Source organism: Peromyscus eremicus, chromosome 9 (assembly GCF_949786415.1).
Source record: "Peromyscus eremicus chromosome 9, PerEre_H2_v1, whole genome shotgun sequence".
Classification (NCBI taxonomy): Eukaryota; Metazoa; Chordata; class Mammalia; order Rodentia; family Cricetidae; genus Peromyscus; species Peromyscus eremicus.
Window position 1 is genome coordinate 92,342,483 of NC_081425.1, and position 24,278 is coordinate 92,366,760.

A 24,278-nucleotide genomic window follows, 5' to 3' on the forward strand; every position below is an offset into this window, starting at 1 on the left:
TTTCCCTGATAAGTGCTGCTGGTGCCTCCAGGACCCTGGCCTCATCTTCCCCCAGTGTGCTCCAGGACCAAAGGCCGCCTCATCTGACACTGAACAAAAGAATGTAGCTTTTATGGGTGTCGCTGTCCTCTGCCTCATTCATTCATCTTTGGCTTTTTTTAATTCTCGTTAGCTTATTTTTGACTATATAAATGGAGCAATACTCCTGTTGGCTGCCCAGCAACATGTTCCCTAGGGATTCTGCATTTTTATTAAGCATCTTCATAGCTCTGTGTGAGTGAAGAGCCCTGGCTGTTCTTCTCCTGTGCCTCTTATCCTGATGGTTCTATCTGCCCTGACTGGGACAGTTAAGCACCCCGTGGCTTTGGGATCCTTTCATAAACAGTAATGTTCAGTAACAAGAGCTCCCTGCCTGAGCTTCCACCTACAGGCCACGGCCATCACTGCTTCTCATATCACAAGTCTCTCTCCAGTGGTTTCTATGGCACTTTCTGTGTGAAGAGTCTCCTGAGACCTTCCGTGGAACATGGAGGCTGGTGGTTTTCTTGCCCTGTACACCATTTCAAGTCTAGCCCATTCATCTCTCTGTGCATTTACTCTGTGCCTCTTTTGTTTACTGTAGCATTTCGGGGATTTGTGCATTGAATGCAGGCCATTGCTTTCTGTAAGTGTCCAAGAGCCAATCCCTAAGCATATCAGCCCCACTCACCGGGACCCTGTCCATAGTATAAACCATGCATCACAAGAGAGTGCACCTGTGTTAATCCACCCCTCCTTCTAAATCTATCACCTACCCTCCATCCAGTACCATTAGGATCTATCCCAGTTACGTGCTCCTCTGCCCTGGCACATGAGAACCAGTCTACAGTGGCTTCCTCTTTGGTGGGCTCAGTCCTTCCACATCCAGGCTAGGAGGCAACAGGATCTTATATTTCCCCAGGTAGTCAGAGGACAGATGTAAGTAGGCTATGTGAGAAACACACGTTTTAGTTACATCTTCCAGGAAAGGAATATGGTCCTCTTGGGCCCAGAGCATTCACAGAGGTATAGAGTTTTAAGATTCCTTAAGAAAGCACATTAACCACAGTGCCCCAACTCTCAAGGAATCCTCCGTCCCAAGCAGGCAGGCCATCACTTTGATACAACAAACTAAACTCTGGAGCTCTGTCACCTTCCTGTTTAAAACCTGGTCCAATCCTCAGCCAGATCATCTGCAAGAAATGGGGGTTTATGCTTTACTATGAGACCTCCTGACGCCCTGAAGTCGGTGAGCAATCAGCCCTTCACCTTTTATGATCTCTCTCTTGCCATGTGTCCAGGACCCTCAGCAGAGCCTGGCGCAGTCTCCTAAGTTACTCCTTCCTCCTGGACCTCTGAGAGGTAGGTGGACACAGCCGTCTGCTGTGCAGACACTATCTGTATCAGTCCCAGCCTGTGACACAGGCCTTCCACCCTCAGAGCCCATAGTCTCGGGTCATCCCCGGCACTGAGATGGAAAGGGATATATAGAGTACTTAAGAGAGTACTCTAAGGGAAGGTTGGTGCACATCTGTCCAGAGCTGGAGGGAACCAGTCTTGACCAGAAACAGAAGCCTAATGTGATGAGCTGTGACAGCTGTGACTCCTGGAGCATGATGGCACCCAGTGCTGTTTAAGGCCACCAGCCTGCATCTGCCTGTAGAACTTGGCTGACCCCCAGGGAACAAACAAGGCCAGGAGAGGAAACTAGGTGAAGCGCTTCTGTCAGTTGGCTGAGCGGATCCTGGGGAGGGACTATGCTCCGAACCCTCAGTGGACGACGGTTGGGTCAGTCGTCAGTGGCTTGAGAGTCAGGGAGACATCAGGTGTGTGTGACAACATCCACCGAAGTCACCTGAGAGCAGCAGGAGTGGGGCTGGGAGGGGGACCGAGAGAAGCCATGTGGCCCCTGTGAATTCTGGGGCATGAGAGGACAGACAGGAAGAGATTGGAAAAGGCTCAACCAAGACAAACAGGACAGATGGCAAAGGCCTGAATGCCAGCCAGAGGATGGAGGCTTTGTCTCTCGAAGAGGACCATCAAAGGTTTCGAGGAAGATTGGGGGTTGTAAGGAGGCGACACAACCCCAGAGGAGTCGCAAATTTCCAAAGTGTCTATTTGGCTGCGTCTCCAGTAGTCTCCTCTTAGTTAGCTGGCCCTAGCCAACTCAAACACACACACACACACACACACACACACACACACACACACACACACACCACCCCCTTCTCCAAATCGGCTCCCTTCAAATTGTCACTCCCCACAGGGCTGCATTCATGCACCCCTTCTAAATAGTCCCACTGTTCAGCTTTAACGAGAAGTAATACCAATCCCCGTGTTTGCTCAGAGAGCACCATATTTCATCAAACCAGAGCCCACGCAGGCTCAGATTACTGTCTGAGACAATGTTCTGTAACCCTGGTTTATTCACATGTCACGGGTATTTTAGCAAAACAGAAATGAATGGCCCTCACCACCCTAGGAAGTGCCGGGAGAGCTGGGTCCCCGCCCAGGGGAAGTCATGCCTTCCCTGGCCACAGTTCTCAGAGAGGCCGACTCTGATCCTCTAAGTTTTCCCGACTTTCAGAAAGAGAATATGGGCTGAGGAGGAGTCACAGACTGGGTAGTTATTTCCCCATAAAATGTGAACTCCACGGATGGATTTTGCCAGAGCAAAAAATAAAATCTGTCATTGATTATAAAGTCCTTTGTGCTTGTTATTTCGCAGATTTATTACACTCTGGCCTGGCAGCCTGGAGAGGCCCTGAGATTCTTGTCTCTAGCGCCCCACAGCTCATACCCCAAATGGGGACAGGGACTTGCTGGCATTTCTTTTGTCCTTTAAGGGCCAAGAGCTTTGGAAATTTAGATGAAGAGCAGTGAATCATGGCACAGACACACGGATAACAACAGCTCATTCTAGAGAGCGGACACTTGCTAACCAAGGAAACATGCCCTGTCCCTTTTAGCTGTTAGCAGTAAGCGACTCCTCTGCAAAGCCTCTCATCAAATCTCCCAATGTCTGGGTCCACTCTGAAGGTGCTCTAGCCTCTTTCAGACCCACCACAAAAAGAGCGGCAATAATGTCATCAATGTGGTCTTCTCTCGTTAGGACCTTACCAATAAACCTCATAATGTGCTGCTCGTGTTGTGGGTGTTCAGAGCTGAGGAGATGGGAGCCCAAAGAAAGTGATTCAGTTGCTTAAGGTTTTACACAACTAGGGAGTAGTGGAAACGGGACAAGAGCCTAGTCCTAAAGGACTTCACAAGGTCATATGGATGCTCCTGCTTCCAAGACTGGGTTGACATGAAGCCACAGACCCGGCATATAGTCCTGGAGGTGGAACAGCCTGTTGATCAGACTTCCAGGATTTAGAGGGGCCGTGGGGCTGCCCCAGAGCAACAGAGCTGGTTAGAATCACTAACTGGCTCAGTCACAGAGCTGGGTAGTACCATCAAACAAGGACAGGGAGAACTTTTCATTTGACATCTACCTGGGGAGTGATTTTCACCCTATGGTCCTGGCTTCCTGGAGTTATCAGTTTGTCCCCTGCTAACTGAGGCGTGTGACTTCCAATCACAGGGCTTCCTCATTTCTTTCTCACTGTTGTCTGAGCTGAAGGCACCCCTCCTTCCCCAGGATGTGTAGCACAGAGGATGGAAGGCTGAGGTCCCCTAAACTACCACCCTATCTCTAGAGAGAACACTCCTCATCCCAATCCATAAGGTCAAGAGTCTGAGTTTAACAGAATGGTCCTCCCAAGAGCAGCATAACTGTGTGGGAAGCTGTGGAAGCAGGGGATTGGAAGGCTCAGATCCATAGTCAGCCATCTCCATTCTTATTATTCTGAGCTGCAGCCGGAGCTATTAAAAACAAAACATGTTCATTGGCAAGTTCCACAATTAGCCTCATTTCCACGCTCAAGCCCTGTTCAGCACGAGCTGCCTTTGCACAGATTGCTTCTTGTCTGTGCTGTGCTGGGAGCTAGCAAGGATGTGACCCAGTGGTAATCTGAATTGCTTCACCAAACACATTTTTATCCCATCATCTCGGCCACATGAAAGGGGGCCACAGTGCTCCAGTGTTCAAAACTTTACAATCCCTGCTGTTCAGCAATAAAACGAGGCAAGAAATATTAGCCGTCCTAGCTGATGCCTTAATTCTTTCGAAACAATGTCAGAGAAGCTGTACCCTACAGGTTTTAGTGCCTGCTAAAGCCTGACCCTCGAGCTGGCTTGAATGGAGCCAGAATGAGTTAAGGAGGGCGAGGAGGCTTTAATGGACAAGGATCCGAATAGCCCAGCTTGTGCGGCCTCCTGCAGACTCTCCCTCCTTTTCACAGGCTTCGATTGTGTTTGGCCCCAGCAGAGACAAAACTACCCCTGAGCAGAGGCTACCCCCAGCTGGCACAGGTCAGAGGCATTCTAGGGGAGAAGAGAAAAGGGGGGGGCAAGGGGAAGTGAGGGGCTCCTGGAGAAAGGAGGGAAGTGAGGTGGGGGAAGGCCATTTATAAGGAAGGACGGTCCAGGCCATTTATTTGGAGAGATTCAGCTACGGAGCTGGGACTCTCACCTCCAGGAAATCCATTTTGGAAAAACCAGTTACAGCACAATTGGGAATTACATACATATGAACGGGAAGTTGAACACAGTGTGTGTTAATTTACAAAATAATATATACTCATATACATGATAAACGCTACCCCTGCGCACTTCCAAAAAAATTACAGGCCTGAATCTCTGTGCTCTGGGTAGGATCAAAGACAGTCTGAGATTTTTTAAAACTATAAGTGGGTTGCTTTACATAGTGGCAGAAACTTTTTCCAGGAAATTTTCAATGATTGCATTATGTCCCTCCCGGAAAAGTAACTATTTTGGCTCCCAGAGCCCGAAGTCAGCAGATAAGAGGAACATTGGATTCACAAGTGTGAGGTTATTGCCTTGCAGCACAGAGGGTGTCCGTGAGCTGGCTTTCTAAGAGATCGTGGGTTTGAAGGGGGTCCTCTTTTTTCCCTCTAAAGCAATAGTTCTCAACCTGTAGGTCACAACCCCTTTGGGCGAATGACCCTTTCATAAGGGTCATCTAAGACCACTGGAAAACATAGATATTTATATTACAATCATGGCAGAGCAAAATTACAGTTATGAATAACTTCATGATCGGGGGGTCGCCACAACATGAGGAACTGCACTAAAGGGTCGCAGCATTGAGAAGGTTGAGAACCACTTTAGAGTCTAAAGATGCCTTAATGTTTAGGAACCTGAACTCCTTTTTCAGTCTGCTGAATTCAGTGGACCCTGCCCCTAAAGAATGCACAAAATGAAATACCCAAGTTAATAAAGGAAACCAACAGCGCTATAATTATAAAAATATTTAAAGCAACTCAGCAGCTTAATAACATATGAACATGCTATTACATATTGAACATAATGAATATTCCATTTCATTAATTCTTCAATTAGCAGGGGACCAAGCGTTACAGTAATTTCAGTGTAGTTTAAGCAAAAAATTTTACTTTGGGAAATTTGGAACACCTTTCCTTCCAAATAAAGTGACTGAGCAGTGTGGATCTGTGAAAGAGCCCTACTTCTAGCCACTGTGATTGGTTACTTGTTTGCATAATATCAGAAAAAAACGGCTAAAAATCGACCAGATTTTTCCCCATTAGGACCTCGAATTCTATCTCAGGGGAAGTAGCTTTGCTAGAGTGAAGCACCTTTGGGGACCTTCTGCCCCAGGGCTAAGCTGCTTAGCAGGGGTCAGGGTTGCCCTACATCAACACTTTACTGGGAATTCTGTTCTAGAAAACCGTTGGGTTTTTTCTCCTCCCGCTCTGATGCTTTGAAACTTTTTATAAAGTAAATTGAAAGCATGCCCTTTTCTTTTTTAGCAATCCTGTCCGAAGATTTATAAGGATCTTTGATGTATTTCTTCAACAACTGGAATTACTGTTGCCAAATAAAAGGTCAGTTAATCAGATAATTCTAATTCTGTATTTTGATCAAGACCTCTCTTTCCACTGCCTTGGTTAGGTCGGTTGAGCTTTGGAGTCACACACACCCCTTTTGTTGTTGTTAAATCCCAGAGCTCCTGTTCCCAAGGCTGCACCTTTGCATTTGGAGCACAAACTGGCTCAGAGTCAGCTAGGCACACATCCCCTCTGGGGTCCTCATGGGGGAGCTGTCATCTTCCAACCACATAGCCATAGCATGCCATCGCAGGGGCAACCCCGCAGGCGGGGCCCCCTCCAAAGGCCGCCCAGCCCCCGCGACGCCCCGGCTCAGCTGCAGGCAGCGACACTCCGGAGCCGGCTGCGGGGCTGGGTCTCCGGCTCTCGGCGGGGGAGCAGGGAGCGCGCCCGCCCACGCCCACGGCCCCCACACTCGTGAGCGCACACCCCGGCGCGCGCACGCCCGCACACCAGGGCGCACGCACAGCACACCGGGGCCACAGACAGGCTCTCAGCAGCCGCGAGTGGGGACACAGCCGGATTCCCCTCCGAAGGCGCCGTCGGCCACCCCGCCCCGCCCCGCCCCTCGAACTCGCCAGTCCCAGGCGCCGCTCCGTGGGCTGCAAAGTTTGCAACGTGAGGCAATCAAGGGAGCGCGCCGGCGCGGGCTCGGCTGGGCTCCACGCGGCTCCCGACAGCTGTGACCGCTGGCCAGGCGGCGTGGATGCACCGCGCACAGCGCTGCGGCCCACAGCCAATCCCGCTACCTCCAGTCAGGTCACACGGGCTGTCCGCGTCCCACACGGACCCTCCAGCCACGGACGAGGTGCGCAGCCAACACTGAGCCCTCCCTGTCTGTCCTTCTGGGCTCAGACCCTTCACCATCGTCACTCAGCCATGGCTCCTGGTCCAGCTCGGTTCAGTTTGGGGTCCCAACTGCTGCCTATGGTGCCGCTGCTCCTGCTGCTGCGGGGCGCATGCTGCGGCCACAGGGGCCCCTCATGGCCCTCACTGCCCTCGGCAGCCGAAGGTCTGCAGAGGGACAAGGACCCCCAGCAATCCCCTGGGGACGCAGCAGCTGCGCTGGGCCAAGGCGCCCAGGACATGGTCGCTGTCCACATGCTCAGGCTCTATGAGAAGTACAACCGACGGGGCGCTCGGCCCGGAGGAGGCAACACCGTCCGAAGCTTCCGTGCCAGGCTGGGTAAGTAGAGTCTACACCGGGACCCAGTCCTCCTTATTCATGGAGCCCTATATCTGATCTCTCCGCTGCTTTACAGCTCCACTTCTCTCTCCTTTCTTGTATTGACTTTTAATTCATCCTTTCACCGACAATCCACTCAGTTCTCCGTACCAGGCTAGAGCTTGCAGTGGGGACCAAAGTGTCACTGGGTGGCAGACCAGTCCTGCCCCTGGGAACTTCCACAGCTGCTGGACAAAGGTCAGCATATGCACAAGGCTTTAGGCACAGAATGGAGATGGACATGGGCTGGAGGACAATCCGTGGCGTTAAGTTGTGTTGGCGCTTGCTGTATGAGAGGTCAGCATGGTCAGCGGGTCACACGGCAGCACTGGTGGAAGTACCAAGCACTGAGCCCAGGTGGGAAGCATGATTTGGGTGGCAAGGAGACAGAGTGCTCTGGGAGGTTTCAGGAAAGGTCCAGAAGCACCTTGTCCCTCTCCTGGACCATGCTCCACTCACCACACTCCACTTGAGCTTGTCAGGGTTGAACTTGGCAGATGCTCTCTTACCCTCTTCTTAGAGAAGGTCACTCTGAGCCCTTGCCCACTAACTTCCGGGTTGAGCAGCCCTTGCCAGCCAGGGGGCTAAGTGCAGAGGAAGTGTAGCCTGGGAAGCAGGTGGTGAGAAGACCCTAGTTGTCATGGTGACTGCTCATGGTTTCAGAATGCTGTTCCAGAAAATGTGGGCAAGGGTCTCCTGCAGTCTTGTCTGAGAGGAGGCCGTTCCCCAGGAGAGAAATCCTTCTGTGGGCAGTATTCTCTCCCAAGACCGATAGGGACAAACCTCAGCCAACTTTGAGGTAGAACAGTGAAGGCTCGGAGCTTTCTACCTGCTGCTCACCCTGGGCAACATTGTGGCTTCGGATTCAGACATAACGTGACTAATGGAGGGAGCCATTCTCACAAAGAGGCACATCCTCCATCATACTAACCAGGCCAGTGCCCCTAGGTTCTAGGCCACCTCTGGCCTCCCTGGTACCTTTCATTCACTACCTGGAGTTCATTTCTGGAGAAGCATTATTAAATTAAGCCACTTAAGAAGCATTTGGCATGATTGAGTTCAATCACTAAAACTACATGGACCTGTTCGTACTCTGTAAAGCATACATAGCAGTATCTCCCTTTTGGGGTTGAAGAAGGATGAAATGAAGTGATAACATAAGTTCAGAGCCCTGGCCGAATTAGGTAGCGAGCGTTGCATGTTGTAGCTCCGGGAACAAAAAGCACCGTGATGAGTGCTTTGTGTTCATATAGGCTTGAACTTGACCTTTGCTGCCCATTAACTCTGGTCCTTGAAGCCTTGAAGCAGAGAGAGAAAGGTCATCAAGGTCACCACTGCTACAAGAAGTGAGCATGTCTGCTGGGCACAAGCACCTGCTGCAGTCCATTCATAAGGGGTCCAGTTCTGTCTGTTTTCAACAAATGGAGGTAATACTTCCTGGTACAAATAACAGTGACATTTTAACCCCCACAAATGGCCTGGGGACTAACCTTAAATCCAGCATTCCCATCTTAGAGCCAAGGACAAAAGGACAGGTCAGGGGAGGAAGGTATTGTACGTGCCATGCAATAACGGCTGTTCTCACTGCCACATACCACCCCCACCTCTCCATCAGAACTAAGCCCAAGTCTGGGAGCAGAGCGTCAGGGTGGAACAGGCAGACACACTTAAGAATCAGAGTTCTGGTCCAGTCCCGAAGTGTCTGAAAATACCTTTTATTTGGATTCCTGATACAAACTAAAGAGTAAGTTCCAACTTCACCAGTTACTGACTGTGTGCTGTGGCACATGTCACATGTTTTCTTGTGTCTCTATAGAGGGGGTGGGCATTGAATAGAAGGTAGGTTTGTACCTGGCATGGAGTCAGGGCTTGGTTTCTTGTGCCTTGCCTTGACTCATCTAAACTGTTTCACACTTAGCCTCAGACGCTCCTACCTCTTGAAGATCTGTCTGTGGGGCGTTTTGAGCAAGGTATAGACCCCTTTCCACAGCCCTGGTCTTGGAGCATACCAATTCCCCCAGGCTCCAAGGAGACAGGTTTCTGCTGCTTCCCAGGCCAGCACATCCTTCCAGACAGCAAATGCACCCACTCCCAAAACCTGCTACAGCCGCTTCACCCTCATCTGCAGCAAGGCCCAGGTTCTGAGCATGCGCTACCATCCTGATCCCAGTTCTGTGATCCAGCCACGGGACTGCACTCCTCATGACTAAGAGTTTCTTTCCATTTTTAAATTGTGATTCCCCTTCTGATTAATAACGTTTTGAAAGGAGCTCAGATATGGCAAGGACTTAGAACAGTTCTTGGTATGTGCTCATTTGCAATTTATTAGCTCTTAACTGTGACGACATCAGCTTTCCTTGTCCCTGTCCACCTCCCCTGTGAAGTTCACTTTGTTCCCTATTATTCTGCATCTGTGGAGGGAAAGCCTTCGAGGCTGACTCTAAGTTCAGGTTAGACCCCAAATTCAGTTTAGACCACGGTTCACCTCCATCCACACTCTCAATAAATGATCTGTGTTTAATCCCAAACTCGACCCCTGGCAATGTGATACTGAGCTAGTTTTCTTCATCTCCCAAACGTACCCAGCAGTCAAAACTGCCAAGTCAAGCTCATTTCATTCTCCAGGGTATTGTCCTAATTTTGTTACTGTAGCAAAATACCAGAAGTTGAGCAACTCATGGAGAAAAAAACGGTTTATCTAGCTCACATTGAGAGACTGGAGGACTAAATATCATGGTAACGGCTCTGGGGGTGAACTCTGGGGTTATGTCATAGGGTAACAGATGCATCATGGCTGGAAAACTTGTGAGAAGGACTGATCATGAGGCAAGACAGAGAAGCAGAAAGCAGGGAGAACAGGCAGGCTGACAGCCCCTCCCTTGGGAACTAAGTGAAGTCTAATGAGAAGTATCTCCAGGGACTAACGTTTACCCATTAGATGCCACCCCTTAAAGGTTTCAGTATCTCTAAATATTGCCACACTGGAGACCAAATGCCCTGCATTTGGAGACAAACCAAATCCAAAACATAGGATAGCATCAGGCATTTCCTAAGCATTTCATTTGGCGGACACATAGATGCATAGAATGTTCGTCTCACCCAAAATAGCTCATGAACTGGCAGGGCAGGTAGGAGGAACCACAGGATAGGGCAGTGGGATGGGTGTGGTAGGGTAAAGACAGGCTGGGGTGCTCGCAGCGTCCCCAAGTGCAGCACTGACAGGGGATGGGGGAGGGCAGTGAGGACTTCACAGCCAGAGAAGACTCTAGCCTGAGCCGGGAGGCAGTGGCGCACACCTTTAATCCCAGCACTCGGGAGGCAGAGCCAGGCGGATCTCTGTGAGTTCGAGGCCAGCCTGGGCTACAGAGTGAGTTCCAGGAAAGGCGCAAAGCTACACAGAGAAACCCTGTCTCGAAAAACCAAAAACAAACAAACAAACAAACAAAAGACCCTAGCCTGTTGACGGCAGGTAGGATGCAGAAGTGACAGTCCATTGTGTGTTGGAGCTGTTGGGCATTTGGTTAGGAGGAAACCAAGGAGGCAGATAAGCAGAATGCAGCAATCCCAGAGAGCCTTAATTTTGCCTGTTGACAATGGAGCAATATACCACATATACACCTGCAGGGGGTGGGGTGGAGTGAAAGGGAAAGTGTGTAGAAAAAAAAAAAAAGAAGGGGGGAACGACAGGCTTTTGTTTTTTAAACAGAGTAACAAATGTAAGTTATTCTTAATCACACATCCAGATAGGATCAGAGTTAAAATAATATTTTGTAGAATCATTTCAGTCCTGCACAAAAAAAAGTACACATATGTCTACAGACATGTGCACATAGCCATTAACCTGATGGGGCTGCATTTTCTGCATGCAGCTATTCCCATCTGCAGCTGTCCTTGAGGTCTCTGCTGTGCCCCTCAGCCTCTTCACTTCTTCCCCTGGGAATGACCTCCTCCTATGGGTTTTGTTGAGGTTCTTTACGTGGTGGGGATATTAACCCTTCATTTCTCATAGATGATGCTTTTGAAGCATGTGTGTGACATCGAGGGCTGACATCGAGTTCTAGAATAACTATTACAGTCAAGCCCAGGCGAGAAGGAGGCCACAGTGAGACAGATGCAGCATCTACAAGGCCAACAGTGACTGGGGTTGGCTTGAAGCCAGAAGCGAGGAGGACAGAGAATTCTCTACCTCTGTTGGAAGGGTTGAATGGCTTGTAAAGCCTCCTACTCAGAAAGACCCTTGAAATCGATACTCAGCTCAGGTCCAGTGCCCTTCTTTGCTGACAAGGAACTGGCCTTCTACTTCCTACCTCCAGCTTGCATAGAGGTTTGCATCTTCAGCATGGTGTGCCTACTCTGTTGTCCCCGATGACTGTTCCAGGGACAACGAGGATAGGGTGGCTGGACTTCTGTGTGTATTGGACAGAGCCATCTGTGCATACGTGTGAGTTGGTACTCTTAGGCTGAGGCCATTGGGGTACCTGTCTCATTCCCACTGTCACCAGGGTGAACTTGAGTGTTCCACTAAGAGGTTGGGGTCCTGAGAACCCCAAAGATCCATAGAGATTGGTTGTTTAAGTCAAGGCAGTTCTTTTTCCTGGGAAATACAGAAATCAAAATTACCCATATTTATATTTATATTTATATTTATATTTATATTTATATTTATATTTATGGACTGTTGGGCACATCTCGACAACAGAGCACACTGGAGAGCAAAGGGCGTGTGTTTCAGATGAGATCCACCTGGGGACACACCTCAAACCTGCCTCTCAGCTGCTGTACGACTTTAGGCTAGTTACTTGCTCTCTCTGGCATACCAAGAACTCCCCCTTTGTTAACTGAAGCAACAGAGTCCACTCTGCCCCACCCCTCCCTGTGTTCTTACAGTGCGGGGCGTGCACCAGGAACCCATCCTTCACATCTGTTTCTGAGCAGCAGCTGTCACCAGACCTTGTGCTGGGATCTAGAGATACAGCATCAAGTACAGCTGGCAAAGCCAGGCCCTCTAGGAGTATGTGTTCTGGAGGGATGTGCAGTAATAAACAAATACACATCTACACATCAGGATGCTATGGGTTCCCTGAAGACAAAGTCAGGGTGGACAGGGCTGAGTGGATCTTCAGCCACAAAGGCAGAAGGGGACACCGTAGGAGCAGAGATCTGGAAGGGGCCTGAGTGATCAGGAGAGCCAAGAAGGCAGAAGAAGTACCATCCCTGACATGTGCCACTCATCGGAAGGCCAGAAGAATGGGACCTGGGGGTGGGGAGGACAGATATAGTTTGGGAGGTTGGCAGGAAGCCCAAGTGGGGCCTTAGTAAAGAATGGCGTATTTAGGTACCAAGGACCTGAACAGGAGTGCTATACAATTTGAATGCTCCCATAATATGGCAGCTTGTTCAGACTGTTCTGTAAAGCTGTAATGTGACCAGACTCTAAGAATAATTGTGATCACTACCATTCTATGTTCCCAAGAGGCTTTCAAGCACCTTGGACTGCCTCTGCCTGGACTCCAAGCAGTCCATCACTTAGCCCACACAGACCTTTTGCAAATGTTTATTGGGAAACTGGGTGAATAAATGGAGGAGAGGAGGAGGGAGGCTGTCTTCTCATTGGCTGAGACAAGAGCCACAGTGCTTTAGCACAGTATATAGGACAGAGGGACTTCTCTTTCTGTTTGCTCCTTAGTGCTTATGCCCCACTTAGCTGGAAACATCAGAGGTTCCTCCACTCTCAGCCACAGTCTAGAGCTCCTGCATTGCATGCATGAAGGCATATGCATGCATGGACCCCCCACTCTGGGGTTAGAGGTGACCCATCTGGACCTCAGCATCTCCCACCAGGGATTATCTTTTTTACCAAGTTGTCCAGTGAGGGGTGAGCTCCCTCCACCCAAATGCATTCAAGCCAAGTGTAGTAGAATCCTTCCTTCTCACTTGGCCTCTGGAGGCCCTTGCCCTGTCTGGACAAATGATTGGGATAATTGATTAAGAAATACCTGAACTAGATTAAAGGTAAACAAAACCTGCCAAGTGGGATGTTATAGAGGCCAGGTGGTGAGTGAGCAGGTTTGAGTTTGTATAGGAACCCCTTAATCTGCCATCCTTGATCCTTTACAGGAAAATGTCGGGGAAGTACCTTTGTGGACACCTCCTCTGCCAAGCATATGGCATGTGCCATTTCTTTAATCCTCCAAGGCTCACACAAGCTGAGGGCTCTAGTCTTCCTATGAGACTTATGAAAGAATAAACTTAGAATATGATGTTCTCCTTCAGGGCCTGGAGCTTGTTTTCCAGCTTAGAGGTGTTTGCCATGGACAGTGAGCGTCCCTATACACAGATCAGTGAGTAGGAGGCAGAAGGTGGCCCAGGCTATCCCCTTGATGTCTACATACATGCTGTGCAGGAGCCCCAGGCTGTGGCCAAGAGCAAAGACACCTGTAGCTTCCAGCTACAGAGTTCTGCACATCCACACACCTCCTATGAGGTGTCATTCCAACTTTCCCAACAGTCATAACCCCTAAGTTTACCAGTTAGGATGTGGTGCCTCCAGGCCATGACACTCAAAGCCATAGAGTTCTGGGAGACTTCAAGACCCAGCATTACTTCACATATGGAGCACAGGGAAGGGCTGATGTGCCTGTCTGGTGGTGGTGCATGGGGACCAGATAAGGAATACCTTCAGCCTCTACTCAGCCTACTGTAGATGTTTCTCCCTTTCGTTTTTCCTTGTGAGGCTCATTAAGAGATCATGGATATTCCTAGCAGAGTTATGCTTCCTTCCCAATAGAAACAAAATATTAGGCCAGTGGGTGGATTTTTTAAGAATTTAAAAAATTTTATTTTTTATTATTACTTTCTGTTTATGTGTGAGTTTTGCATATGTACAATATGCATGCATGGTGTTCAAGTAGACCAGAGGGGGGCATCAAACCCTCTGGAAATGAAGTTACAAACAGTTGTGAGCTATCGTGTAGGTGCTGGGAATCAAATTTGGGTCCTCTACAAGAGCAGTGAGTGCTCTTAACTACTGAGCACATTTTCAGTCCTAAGTCAATGGTTCTTGAAAACTGATCCCAGCTCATCCTCTGGATACAGGTGTCATAGAGACTGACCAACCTGTCTCACAGAGAGTGTAATGCTCCCCTCAGTACACACCCCTTCAGCTGGAGAAGAAGGGGAAGTCCACCCAGCCACTTTGGTCTCCTACTAGTCTACAGTATCCCAAGGTGGCATCCACAAAAAGATCTTTTCTCCTTCTCAATCCTAGACTTCCTCATTGTAGGGAATTTGCATTGTCATCAAGGCTGGGACTGCAGGTGACCCTGGGGAACCCCCATGTAGAACCAGGGGAGAAGGAAAGGGCCTCAGCTGCCCCTGGAAAGCAGAAGCAGAAGCGTTCTCCAAACACACACGTGACTGCTGAATGTGCCTGGCCCTCCTCAGTTGGACCACGCGTCTCCAGATGGCAGTGTGAACCTTGGAGTGGCGTGACCTACTGTAGTCCCCATTATTGCTATTTCTTCGAAAAACTATTTTTTGTCTCACTGTGTAGCCCTGGCTGTCCTGAAACTCACTCTGTAGACCAGACTGGCCTCAAACTCAGAGATCCATCTGCCTCTGCCTAACAAGTGCTGGAATTAAAGGCATGCACCACTGTTCCCGGCTGTAAAATTACCTTAAAAGGTGCTAAGACTGCAGTAAAAAATAATGAAGATCTTCTTATTTCACCTCATCTAGAAGAATGATCACATTTAACAGAAGTTGCCTTTAAAAACTGCGTAGTATAGAGTGCTGGGCAAATACTGGACCAGCTAGCTGCCCTGAGGCAAATCTTGAATCTGACCCAAACCATCACAAACCCTTAAGGAAGGTGTCACTGACACTCCTTTGTCCTTTGAAAGCCAGTGGGAGGCAAGGAGGAAAGAGCAGGAGCTTTCCTGTCTTGTAGCCTTGATCATCACCTTCTCTGTCTCATCCTCCCCTCTCTCCCTGACTCCCACTCTCCCTCTTCCCCTCCAGTCTCATCCTCATTCCTCTCAATGGAATGGTGACAGTTCCCTACCCCTGGATATCAGCTGTGCAAGTTCACTGAGGGTAGCAAAGGAGGCCCTCACACTTTCAGGACTGCAGGAGTTGAGGAAGGGGAAGTGAGCCCTGCTTGGAAGTGCTGGTCCGTGGGAATTGTTCTACTGTCTCAGGTCTGGGCAGAAACCCAAGAACAGGATGCACTTCAAGAGAAAATCTAACAGGTTGTGGTCTGTCTTTCCCTTGCAGAAATGGTCGACCAGAAGCCTGTGTATTTCTTCAACTTGACTTCCATGCAAGACTCGGAAATGATCCTCACAGCCACCTTCCACTTCTACTCAGAACCCCCACGGTGGCCCCGGGCACGTGAGGTATCCTGCAAGCCGCGAGCCAAGAATGCATCTTGCCGCCTCCTGACCCCAGGTCCACCCGCACACTTGCACCTAATCTTTCGAAGCCTCTCACAGAACACAGCCACTCAGGGGCTGCTCCGAGGGGCCATGGCCCTGGCACCTCCACCACGTGGCCTGTGGCAGGCCAAGGACATCTCATCGATCGTCAAGGCTGCCCGAAGAGACGGAGAACTGCTCCTCTCTGCCCAGCTGGATTCTGGGGAGAAGGACCCCGGGATACCCAGGCCCAGCGCCCACGTGCCCTACATCCTTGTCTATGCCAATGATCTGGCCATCTCAGAGCCCAACAGTGTGGCAGTGACGCTGCAGAGATACGACCCCTTTCCAGCTGGAGACCTTGAGCCTCGCGCTGCCCCCAACAACTCAGCGGACCCCCGTGTGCGCCGGGCAGCTCAGGTCTCTGGGCCCCTGCAGGACAATGAACTGCCAGGACTGGATGAGAGACCAGCACCTGCCCTGCATGCCCAGCACTACCACAAGCACGAGTTCTGGTCCAGTCCTTTCCGGGCACTGAAACCCCGCACAGGGCGCAAAGACCGCAAGAAGAAGGACCAGGATACATTCACCACCTCCTCACAGGTGCTGAACTTTGATGAGAAGACAATGCAGAAAGCCAGGAGGAGGCAGTGGGATGAGCCACGGGTCTGCTCCAGGAGGTACCTGAAGGTGGACTTTGCAGACATCGGGTGGAATGAATGGATCATCTCACCGAAGTCCTTCGATGCCTACTACTGTGCCGGGGCCTGCGAGTTCCCCATGCCCAAGGTACCGCCTCTGTGTTCTGAGCTTGTCTCATCCTAACTTGGCTCTGCCCTGTTGGCCATCCCTTTGCATCATTTGCAAAATGGAGATGATACCTCTCCCGTCTGCAGAGGCAGAAATAGACAGAGGTGCCCCACAGCCTGTTAGGGTGGTACTTTTTTTAAACGTTGGCTTTGATTTTTTTTTTTTTTCTTTTTTCTGAGACAGTCTCTCTGCATGTATCTCAGGCTGGCTTCAGTCCTCCTGTTTAGCGTCCCAGCTTCTGGGACTGGAGACACGTGCCACTATACCTTGCTTTGAATTGGTATTTTAAAAAGCAAAGCATTACTTCCCAAATGCAGGAAAAGGGCATTCCCGCAGAGCAGATGTCTTCAGAGACTGAGTCGGTGCTGCCTCCCTGTGGACGAGGCAGGTATCCAACGTTCCCTCCTGACCGAGGCTCTCCTATCCGGTTCTAGTCTGAACTCCCGTGCTTTTGGTATCAACAGCTCTCCCAGGGGGCTCCCCCTGTTTGGTGCATCCCACAGCCCAGCCAGCCTGCACAGTGCACAGCAGTCTGAAAGATACACAGTCCCGGACTATTTTATCTTCCTGACCCTGAGTTTTCCCTTTCCCCCAGACTGGGGTAACTCCAGCCATCATCCTGTGGCCTGTGCTACAATGGGCTGCCCGTGTCACCCCTCAGCACCTACAGCAGTTCTCCCTGCTTGGTTAGTTCTGCAGACTCCGCCGTGGTATGTCTTCCAAGAAAGGAAGTCGGTATATAAATCCAATTTGAACCTCAATAAACAGAGCGAGTGGGAAATCCCAGGCCCAGATGTGGGCCATATAATCTGTCTGGAATTAAGAGGCTTCTCCTCAAATCCATTCATGTACAAGAGAGAGGAAGGGGGCAGCTGGTAGGGAGAGGTGACTGCTGAAGGGCTTCACATGGGCCCAGGACAGATGCAGGCTCACAGCGGCTAACTTTATCAGGCTGGCCTGCTGCTCCCCATTTTCAGAACGCTGGCTGAACCCTACACGTTCATGTGCTCTTGCCCTTCTCTTGCTGCCCCCACCCCCCACTCCCCCAACCCCCCCCCCCAAACATAAGGCTTCTTGTCTGCTACAGCTCTGATCAGCCAGCCAAGAACACGACCTGACTGTCTGTGTTCATCTTTTCAGAAGTGGCCACAGTTTCCAAGCCAGGCTCCTTTCTAACTGAGGCAACTTGATCGTGCTGCTTAGCCATTTTAAGCCTTGTTATCTGTGTCTGTAAAATGAAGGTCATATTGTCCATATAAATTAATGAGATGTCAGGATGAGACGATGCCCTGATGCTGCACCTGTCACCTCGAGTCAAGCACATATTGAAATGCCTGTCTGCAGCCCGTGCCACACTAAGCATATCAGTTTAATTTTAGCCAGGGTTGCTCTGGAGGCATGTCTGATGACTGAAGCACGGTTCTAGGCGGGCTTGCAAAAGCTTCCTTCCAGCTCAGCGCCAGGTGCTCCTAGGAAGGTAACATGCAGGCGCCCCCAAGTGGCCAGTTTCAAGTAGCAGCTGTGACATCCTTTTTATAGGAGAATAAGTGAGCACCTAGGTACCAGGACTGAGCCTGTAGCTGATTTTAAAGGAAACATTTGTCCAGCTCTGGGCTTTTTCTTCCAGGCCACCCCCCGTATGGTCTTATTAGAGAAACAGCAGTAAACCCTTTGCTCTGAGCTGTCTTTTCTCGTCTTGCAGATTGTACGCCCATCCAATCACGCCACCATCCAGAGCATCGTCAGAGCTGTGGGCATCGTCCCTGGCATCCCAGAGCCCTGTTGTGTTCCAGACAAGATGAACTCTCTTGGAGTCCTTTTCCTGGATGAGAACCGGAATGTGGTTCTGAAGGTGTACCCCAACATGTCTGTAGAGACCTGTGCCTGTCGGTGAGACGGAAGGTGGAAGACAGTCCGGCTTCATCCCTGCCCTGCAGAGTGGCATTCTTGGAGCCAGGACTTGACTCCGGGCAGTTCCAGGTGCTAGACAGAGCTTATAGGCAACCCTGCTGGGACCTAGAAAGATCTGAACACAGTGCCATCGTTCTTCAGTTTTTCCTTGCTAGGGGTGGCTCTGTGAAGACTTTTTTAAGTTCCTGGAAGGAATCTGGAATTAACTATGGTCTGAAGTTTGCCCATCAGCCCTACCCACATTTTTCAAGGTCTGTGTCCACAATGTCGACTCCATGCATTCATCATCTCAAAACCTGGAAAGACTATGCAAATCTTGGGGTATTTACCCCTCTAGCAGTTGAAGTGCTCATCTGAAAACCCTCAGGCTACATACTAGAAACAGGGCCTAAATCTTGGCATGGATGGGTGTTTCTCTTACACTTCACTACTCATGCTTTTGTACATGCAGTACGCACATGAAATCAAGATTGGTCTCTTCCTTTAATATATGTATTCTTTATTTTAAAACAAAGGAGAGAATTGACCCCATTCCCCACAGAGGTAATAGTGCAGGTTAGGTGTGGGCTGTTTGAACATGCATATGGAAATAACACATACAGTAATATGTTGGAATACTAAAAAATAACCAAGATTTTATATTTTTGTAAGTTATACTTTGTATACTGTAGATTGTGAGTGTTCTGTGTTTTTATGGAAAGCTAATAAATTAAAGGTACAGTGATGTCTGGAAAAACTGAATGTCACCCAGTCCAAAATATCAATTGTTCCCTTATTCAGTCTGTAAATTCCTACCCTGGGTTACATCAAAATGGGAAGTGGTTCCAGGATGGTAGTTACCTTCCTAGAGTTTCCTCATATCCCTCGCCTCGTTGATCGGCAGGTGTCTGTGGCAGCTTTTGTCTTGAGTGACAAGAACAGATCTTTTAGTCAGGATAATAAAAACAGATTTGACCTAAGCAGTTAGGGATGATCTCAGGAGGTCCACAGTTCAGGAGGGACTGGAAGGGCCAAATGATCTCCTTCGTGTGTTTTCAAAATACAAGGCTGTCTCCCCACAGCCCTATCACAAACAGCCACCCCAAGTGCCTCACTATAAATAGCATCAGCATGATCTTTGCCTTCCTTGCAGTGGTTATTTCTGAAGCCCAGGGCTGAGTGTTTTTTTTTTTTTTTTTTAAAGGAGAGTACAGGTCCAATCTGAGGCAGATGAACCACAATCCCATCAGCTAGGTCCTGGGGGGATAACATTGACAAAAGCCTCACCACATGGGCTGTAAACTGCCAAAGCTAAGAGGGGAGTGAGCTGAGAAGCAGTGGAGGCATGTGTGCTGAGTTTAGAACTCGGAGTGTTCTGGGAAAGACAGGTAAGACAAATACAGGTAAGACGAGGAACTATGCACACCACCCCCACCCAACCACCACATCCCCTTGGGGCTGTGAGGTACTCTGCTGTCTGCATAGCCCTTCAGTGAGTCCAGCCCTGGAGAAGTGGAGCTGGATGTGCAGCAACTTCTGCTTCCAGGCTGCCCCTGAGTGAACTGCCAACTCCCAACTCCATGGCCCTCTGCTTAGGTGGCCCCGGTGCCTTGGGAAGTCTGGGCAATCTCTGAAGGAGGCTGCAATGACAGCATTGTGGTCTGGGTGAGCTGCAAGAGCATCAGAATGGGTGAGTAGGAGAGAGATACGGGCATTTGAAGGAATCTGTCAGCATCCTCACACCCTATCCTCGGAGGTGCTCCATGCACCCTAGGACATGTGCTTACAGAGCTCCCCATGCTGGTTAGTCAAGAGAGACAGGGCCATGCCCACTAACACAGGCTGTCTGAGTCCTCTCAGCTGTTGTAGATGGTGTGGATGTCTCCAACTGACCTGCAGACTTAGTGCTTTGCTTGCCATGGGAAATGCTTTTGAAACATGGTAGATTATAATTGTATGAATAGCAAAATAAAATACTAGGCCTTGAAATGACTCCACCCTTTCTTCCAAATATCAGATCCTGCTGTTACCTTTGCCACTCCGTTTGCCCATCGAACTGTTTGCTCTCTTTCCACACCTGTGGTGGCTTCATTTAGCTCCTTCTGGCACCTGTAATTCCTGGGCGACCACTGAGATTCTCAAAGGCCTGCAACCCCTTCAAATCTTTGTCTCTAGATTTCTGGGATGAGTCAGAGCAACCTGCGAGGCTCTGACTGGGGTCCAGCCATTGGCAGGGGGACAGGCCCAGTGCAGAGTGCATAGCACTTGGGGGGCCCTGTGTGTTCTAGGCGTGTCAAAAGGATTCTGAGGTGTGGTAAACTGGACATGTGAATGATGATATCCCCGCTGCAATAGAAGGAGCTTGTTGACCCGCTCTAACTTACACAGCAGCCTTTATTGCATATGTGGCATCTGTTTTGCCACACAACCGCCTCACAACTTAACAACCAATGAATGTCTCAGAAAAAAAAAGCCATATAAAATATAATGTGTTCACGAGCATCTTATGAAGGCCACAGGCAACTTCAGGTTTGGTGCTGAGAGCTGCTTGAGTCAAGGGCAACATGGCCAGCACTACCCATGAATTTCCCAGCCGGTGGCCCCTTCTGTGAGTGAAGAAGGGTTGTCTCAGTGACTGTGAACACAGTCACTGCAAAGCAAGGCCAGAGATGAGTGTATGTACAAAATTACGTCTTTCTCCTTAGAACCAAAACATAACATTTCATTGTCTCAAGAACCAAAAGGTTCTAGAACACTGCCTAGATATGCATGGGTCCCTGAGGTCACTCGGTTGAGCCTGTGTTGGTCTGGAGAGAGAAGTTTTGATAGCTTTCAGTGGGCTATGTCCTTGAGCTTGTACACCCTCTAAAAGGAAGGCTACAGCATCTTAGAGGGTAGTTCATCAGACTGAAATCCAGGCTTTGAGAAGATTTGACTCTGGTTTTATAAGAGTGTGGGAGCAGAATCTTGGTGAAACCAGGTGGCTGGTCTAAGGCATTCCAATAAGTGCCTCTGCATGTATCTGTCCTTCATAGAATACCATGAGAGCCACCAGATGTCCATATCTGATGCTGCTTCTGGAGCTAGACTGGAGATGGAGCTGATATGGTGGAGAAGCCTACGGATGTCTGGGGTGTGGGTGGGAAGGCATGAGAACAGGTCTTCAGAAGAGGCAGGGCAACTGTGGGGTCAGAGAAGGAAGAGCTGGCCTTGGCTGGAAGAGGGCACTGCAGGTGCTACCTGCATTTGAGCATTTGACAACAGTGCATCAAGAAGGGTAAGAGGTGGCCTGGCTGGGAGACCAGGAGGAAAGCTATATCTGTGGATTCCAAATTCTTCGACTCAATCACCCTGGAATTGAAAACAATTTTAAAAAAACATGCCTCTGTACTGTGTATGTAGAAATTTTTCTCTAAATTGCACACTATAAAAACTTGGTGTAATTTTATTTTATTTTAAAAGATGTTTTGACTTTCAATGGGCACATAGAAATTGCACATATCTCCAAGGTACAACATAGCATTTTAATTTATATACACAGTATAATGATTAGATCAGAGGAATTGCCTTATCTATCAACAGGAACATGCATTATTTCATTTCTGCATTTCTTTGTTGTTTTACACTTTTTTAAGATTTGTTTTTATTTATGTGTGCATTCGTGTGTGTGTGTGTGTGTGTGTGTGTGTGTGTGTGTGTGTGTGTGGTGTGCACCATGTAAGTGCAGGTGCCCACAGAGGCTAGAAGAGAGCATCAGATGCCCTGGAGCTGGAGTTATAGGCAATTGTGAGCTGTCTGACATGGGTGATGGGAATTGAATTCAGTTCCTCTGAAGGAGCAACAAGTGCTTTTATCTACTGAGCCATCTCTCCAGGCCATTTCATGACAGAAATTGAAGCATCCTCAGATTTTGATACATGTAGGGGAACCCTGGGACTCATCCCCGACTAATTCTGAGGGACAACTGCTTCTTCGTGTTTCATTTTGTAAAAGACTCATAGACTCATACAATTCTCCTATCAAAACTTCTGTACTTGGAGCAAATGCTTAGCAACACATACATGTACACACACATGCACACATACATGCACACACACACACACACACACACACACACACATGGGGTTGGGGGGGTGGGGAGCAATAGCACACGACTCTCACCAAATAAAGCCATATCTAGTGTTCAATTTGAACATGCATCAGAACTTCCTGCTAGGATCACACAACTTTCTGACCTATTCTGAGCCTTTGTGTTTCTAGCCACCTCCTAGGTGTTGGTCTGGCTGTGGATCACACGTTCAGAACTACAGTTCTAAAGAGTGAGCTGACGGGGCACTGTCACAGGCCGAGAACATTCAATGAATCGTTGCTTGTCACGGGCCAACTGGAAACAGGTTCTCAGAGAAGCTCTGCCCAGATTTGGGAAGCAATCCTCCCAGTTCTGCCTACCTCCAGCTACTCCCTGCAGCTTCCGTGGGGATGTATTTTCATTCCTCTGGACAATTGCATGGAGTGTGTCTCGGAAGAAGTGCAGGAACCCAGGCTGGTGGCTCACATATTTAATCCCAGCACTCAGAAGGCAGAGACAGGCAGATAGATCTATGTGAGGCCAGCCTGGTTTACAAAGCGAGTTCCAGGACAGCTAGGGCTGTTACACAGGAAACCCTGTCTCAGAAAACAAAAAAACAAAAACAGCTGCAGGCAGACAGCTGTGTCCTTAGAGTGGTGTGTTCTGGGACAGAAGGGGTTCCTGATATCCTAGGGCGATCGTGCTATGGAAACTCAGGTGAACGCTTTCTCACCTCCATGAATGACAGCTGAATCAAAGTCCCACCTTGGGTGAACAGGCTTCAGTGGCACTTGAAATAAATGGATGAACCAAATATGCCTCTTGTGTTCACTCAGCTGTGTGTCTCCCTCAACACAGGAATGTCGTGAGATGACTTGGTGTCAGCCTGAAGCTTTCTGAATCCCCAAAGCATTCCAGGCCACCAGAGTTTGGCAGGGACTCGCAGAGCTGTACATGTCTGAGACTGTTAACTCTCAGTGGGTGTGGCTGGACCATGAGGCTGTAGATGACTTTTGATCTCCTTTATGTTTGGCCTTGCCCCGGTTTTCTATACCATATGCTGTTGTCATGGGTGGGGTGAAATTCTGTCAACTATTAAAAAGAGTATTGGGTAGCAGCCCTTTGCTCTGCCCAGAGTTCATACTGTCCACCTGGAGGCCCTTGTGCCCAGCCCCTGAGTGTGGAAGGGACCTGTGGACCCCAGAGGCTACCGCACATTGTGAGACTGTCCAGATTGTTCTCCAGCTCCTCCTGGCCTTAACATTGCAGCTTCAGCTCCATCTCCTGGGCTTGGCATTTGCTCCATTCATCTCCTCCCAACCTTGCACTTCTTACATGCTCCATTCATCTCCTCCCAGCCTCGCACTTCTTACATGCTCCATTCATCTCCTCCCAGCCTCGCACTTCTTACATGCTCCATTCATCTCCTCCCAGCCTTGTACTTCTTACATGCTCCATTCATCTCCTCCCAGCCTTTGCACTTCTTACACGGAATCGGTGCCCAGTACACTTCCTTTTCTACCCCCAAGCAGTGTCTCCTTCCTTCTCCCCTGATTGTGTCCCTAAAGGGTGGATACACGTTCTGTCTGGCAGTTCACCCTCCTTCTCTGAGATCTCTGACCACAGCCTGCCATGGCTCATCCTGCAACCTCCTGAACGTTCTTGGCCCTCTGTACCCTGTCCCCAGGAGCCCCAACAGCACAGAGCATCATAGCCCATCTTCCCTGGAGTAGGCCGCCACACATTCCAGTTATTTGTAACTGTGCTCTTTCTTTGCTGTGATTAATGCCACTTGAGGTGGAAATAGATGGAAGCTAAGAATGGGGACACCACTCTTAACATAAACACTGTCCTTGGGCTGCCACAAGCAGTCTTCATAGACT

At 49.3% G+C, this 24,278-nt stretch overlaps 1 protein-coding gene across 1 annotated transcript; it reads left to right on the forward strand.

Annotated features, from left to right (window-relative positions):
- The first annotated feature begins 6,641 nt into the window (after positions 1–6,641).
- On the forward strand, positions 6,642–19,093 carry Gdf10 (growth differentiation factor 10). Its single transcript, XM_059274547.1, has 3 exons — positions 6,642–7,173; positions 15,487–16,415; positions 18,139–19,093. The coding sequence occupies exons 1-3, from the start codon at positions 6,867–6,869 to the stop codon at positions 18,328–18,330; spliced, it is 1,428 nt and encodes a 475-aa protein (XP_059130530.1). The 5' UTR covers positions 6,642–6,866; the 3' UTR covers positions 18,331–19,093.
- The last annotated feature ends 5,185 nt before the right edge of the window (positions 19,094–24,278 follow it).

What these genes read in the sequence shown, in the direction of transcription:
- Gdf10 (XM_059274547.1), top strand. Translation starts at nt 6,867, where the DNA reads ATGGCTCCTGGTCCAGCTCGGTTCAGTTTGGGGTCCCAACTGCTGCCT. An exon ending in AAGCTTCCGTGCCAGGCTGG is followed by an intron (nt 7,174 to 15,486) that starts GTAAGTAGAGTC and finishes TTTCCCTTGCAG; the next exon opens with AAATGGTCGACCAGAAGCCT. An exon ending in GCGAGTTCCCCATGCCCAAG is followed by an intron (nt 16,416 to 18,138) that starts GTACCGCCTCTG and finishes CTCGTCTTGCAG; the next exon opens with ATTGTACGCCCATCCAATCA.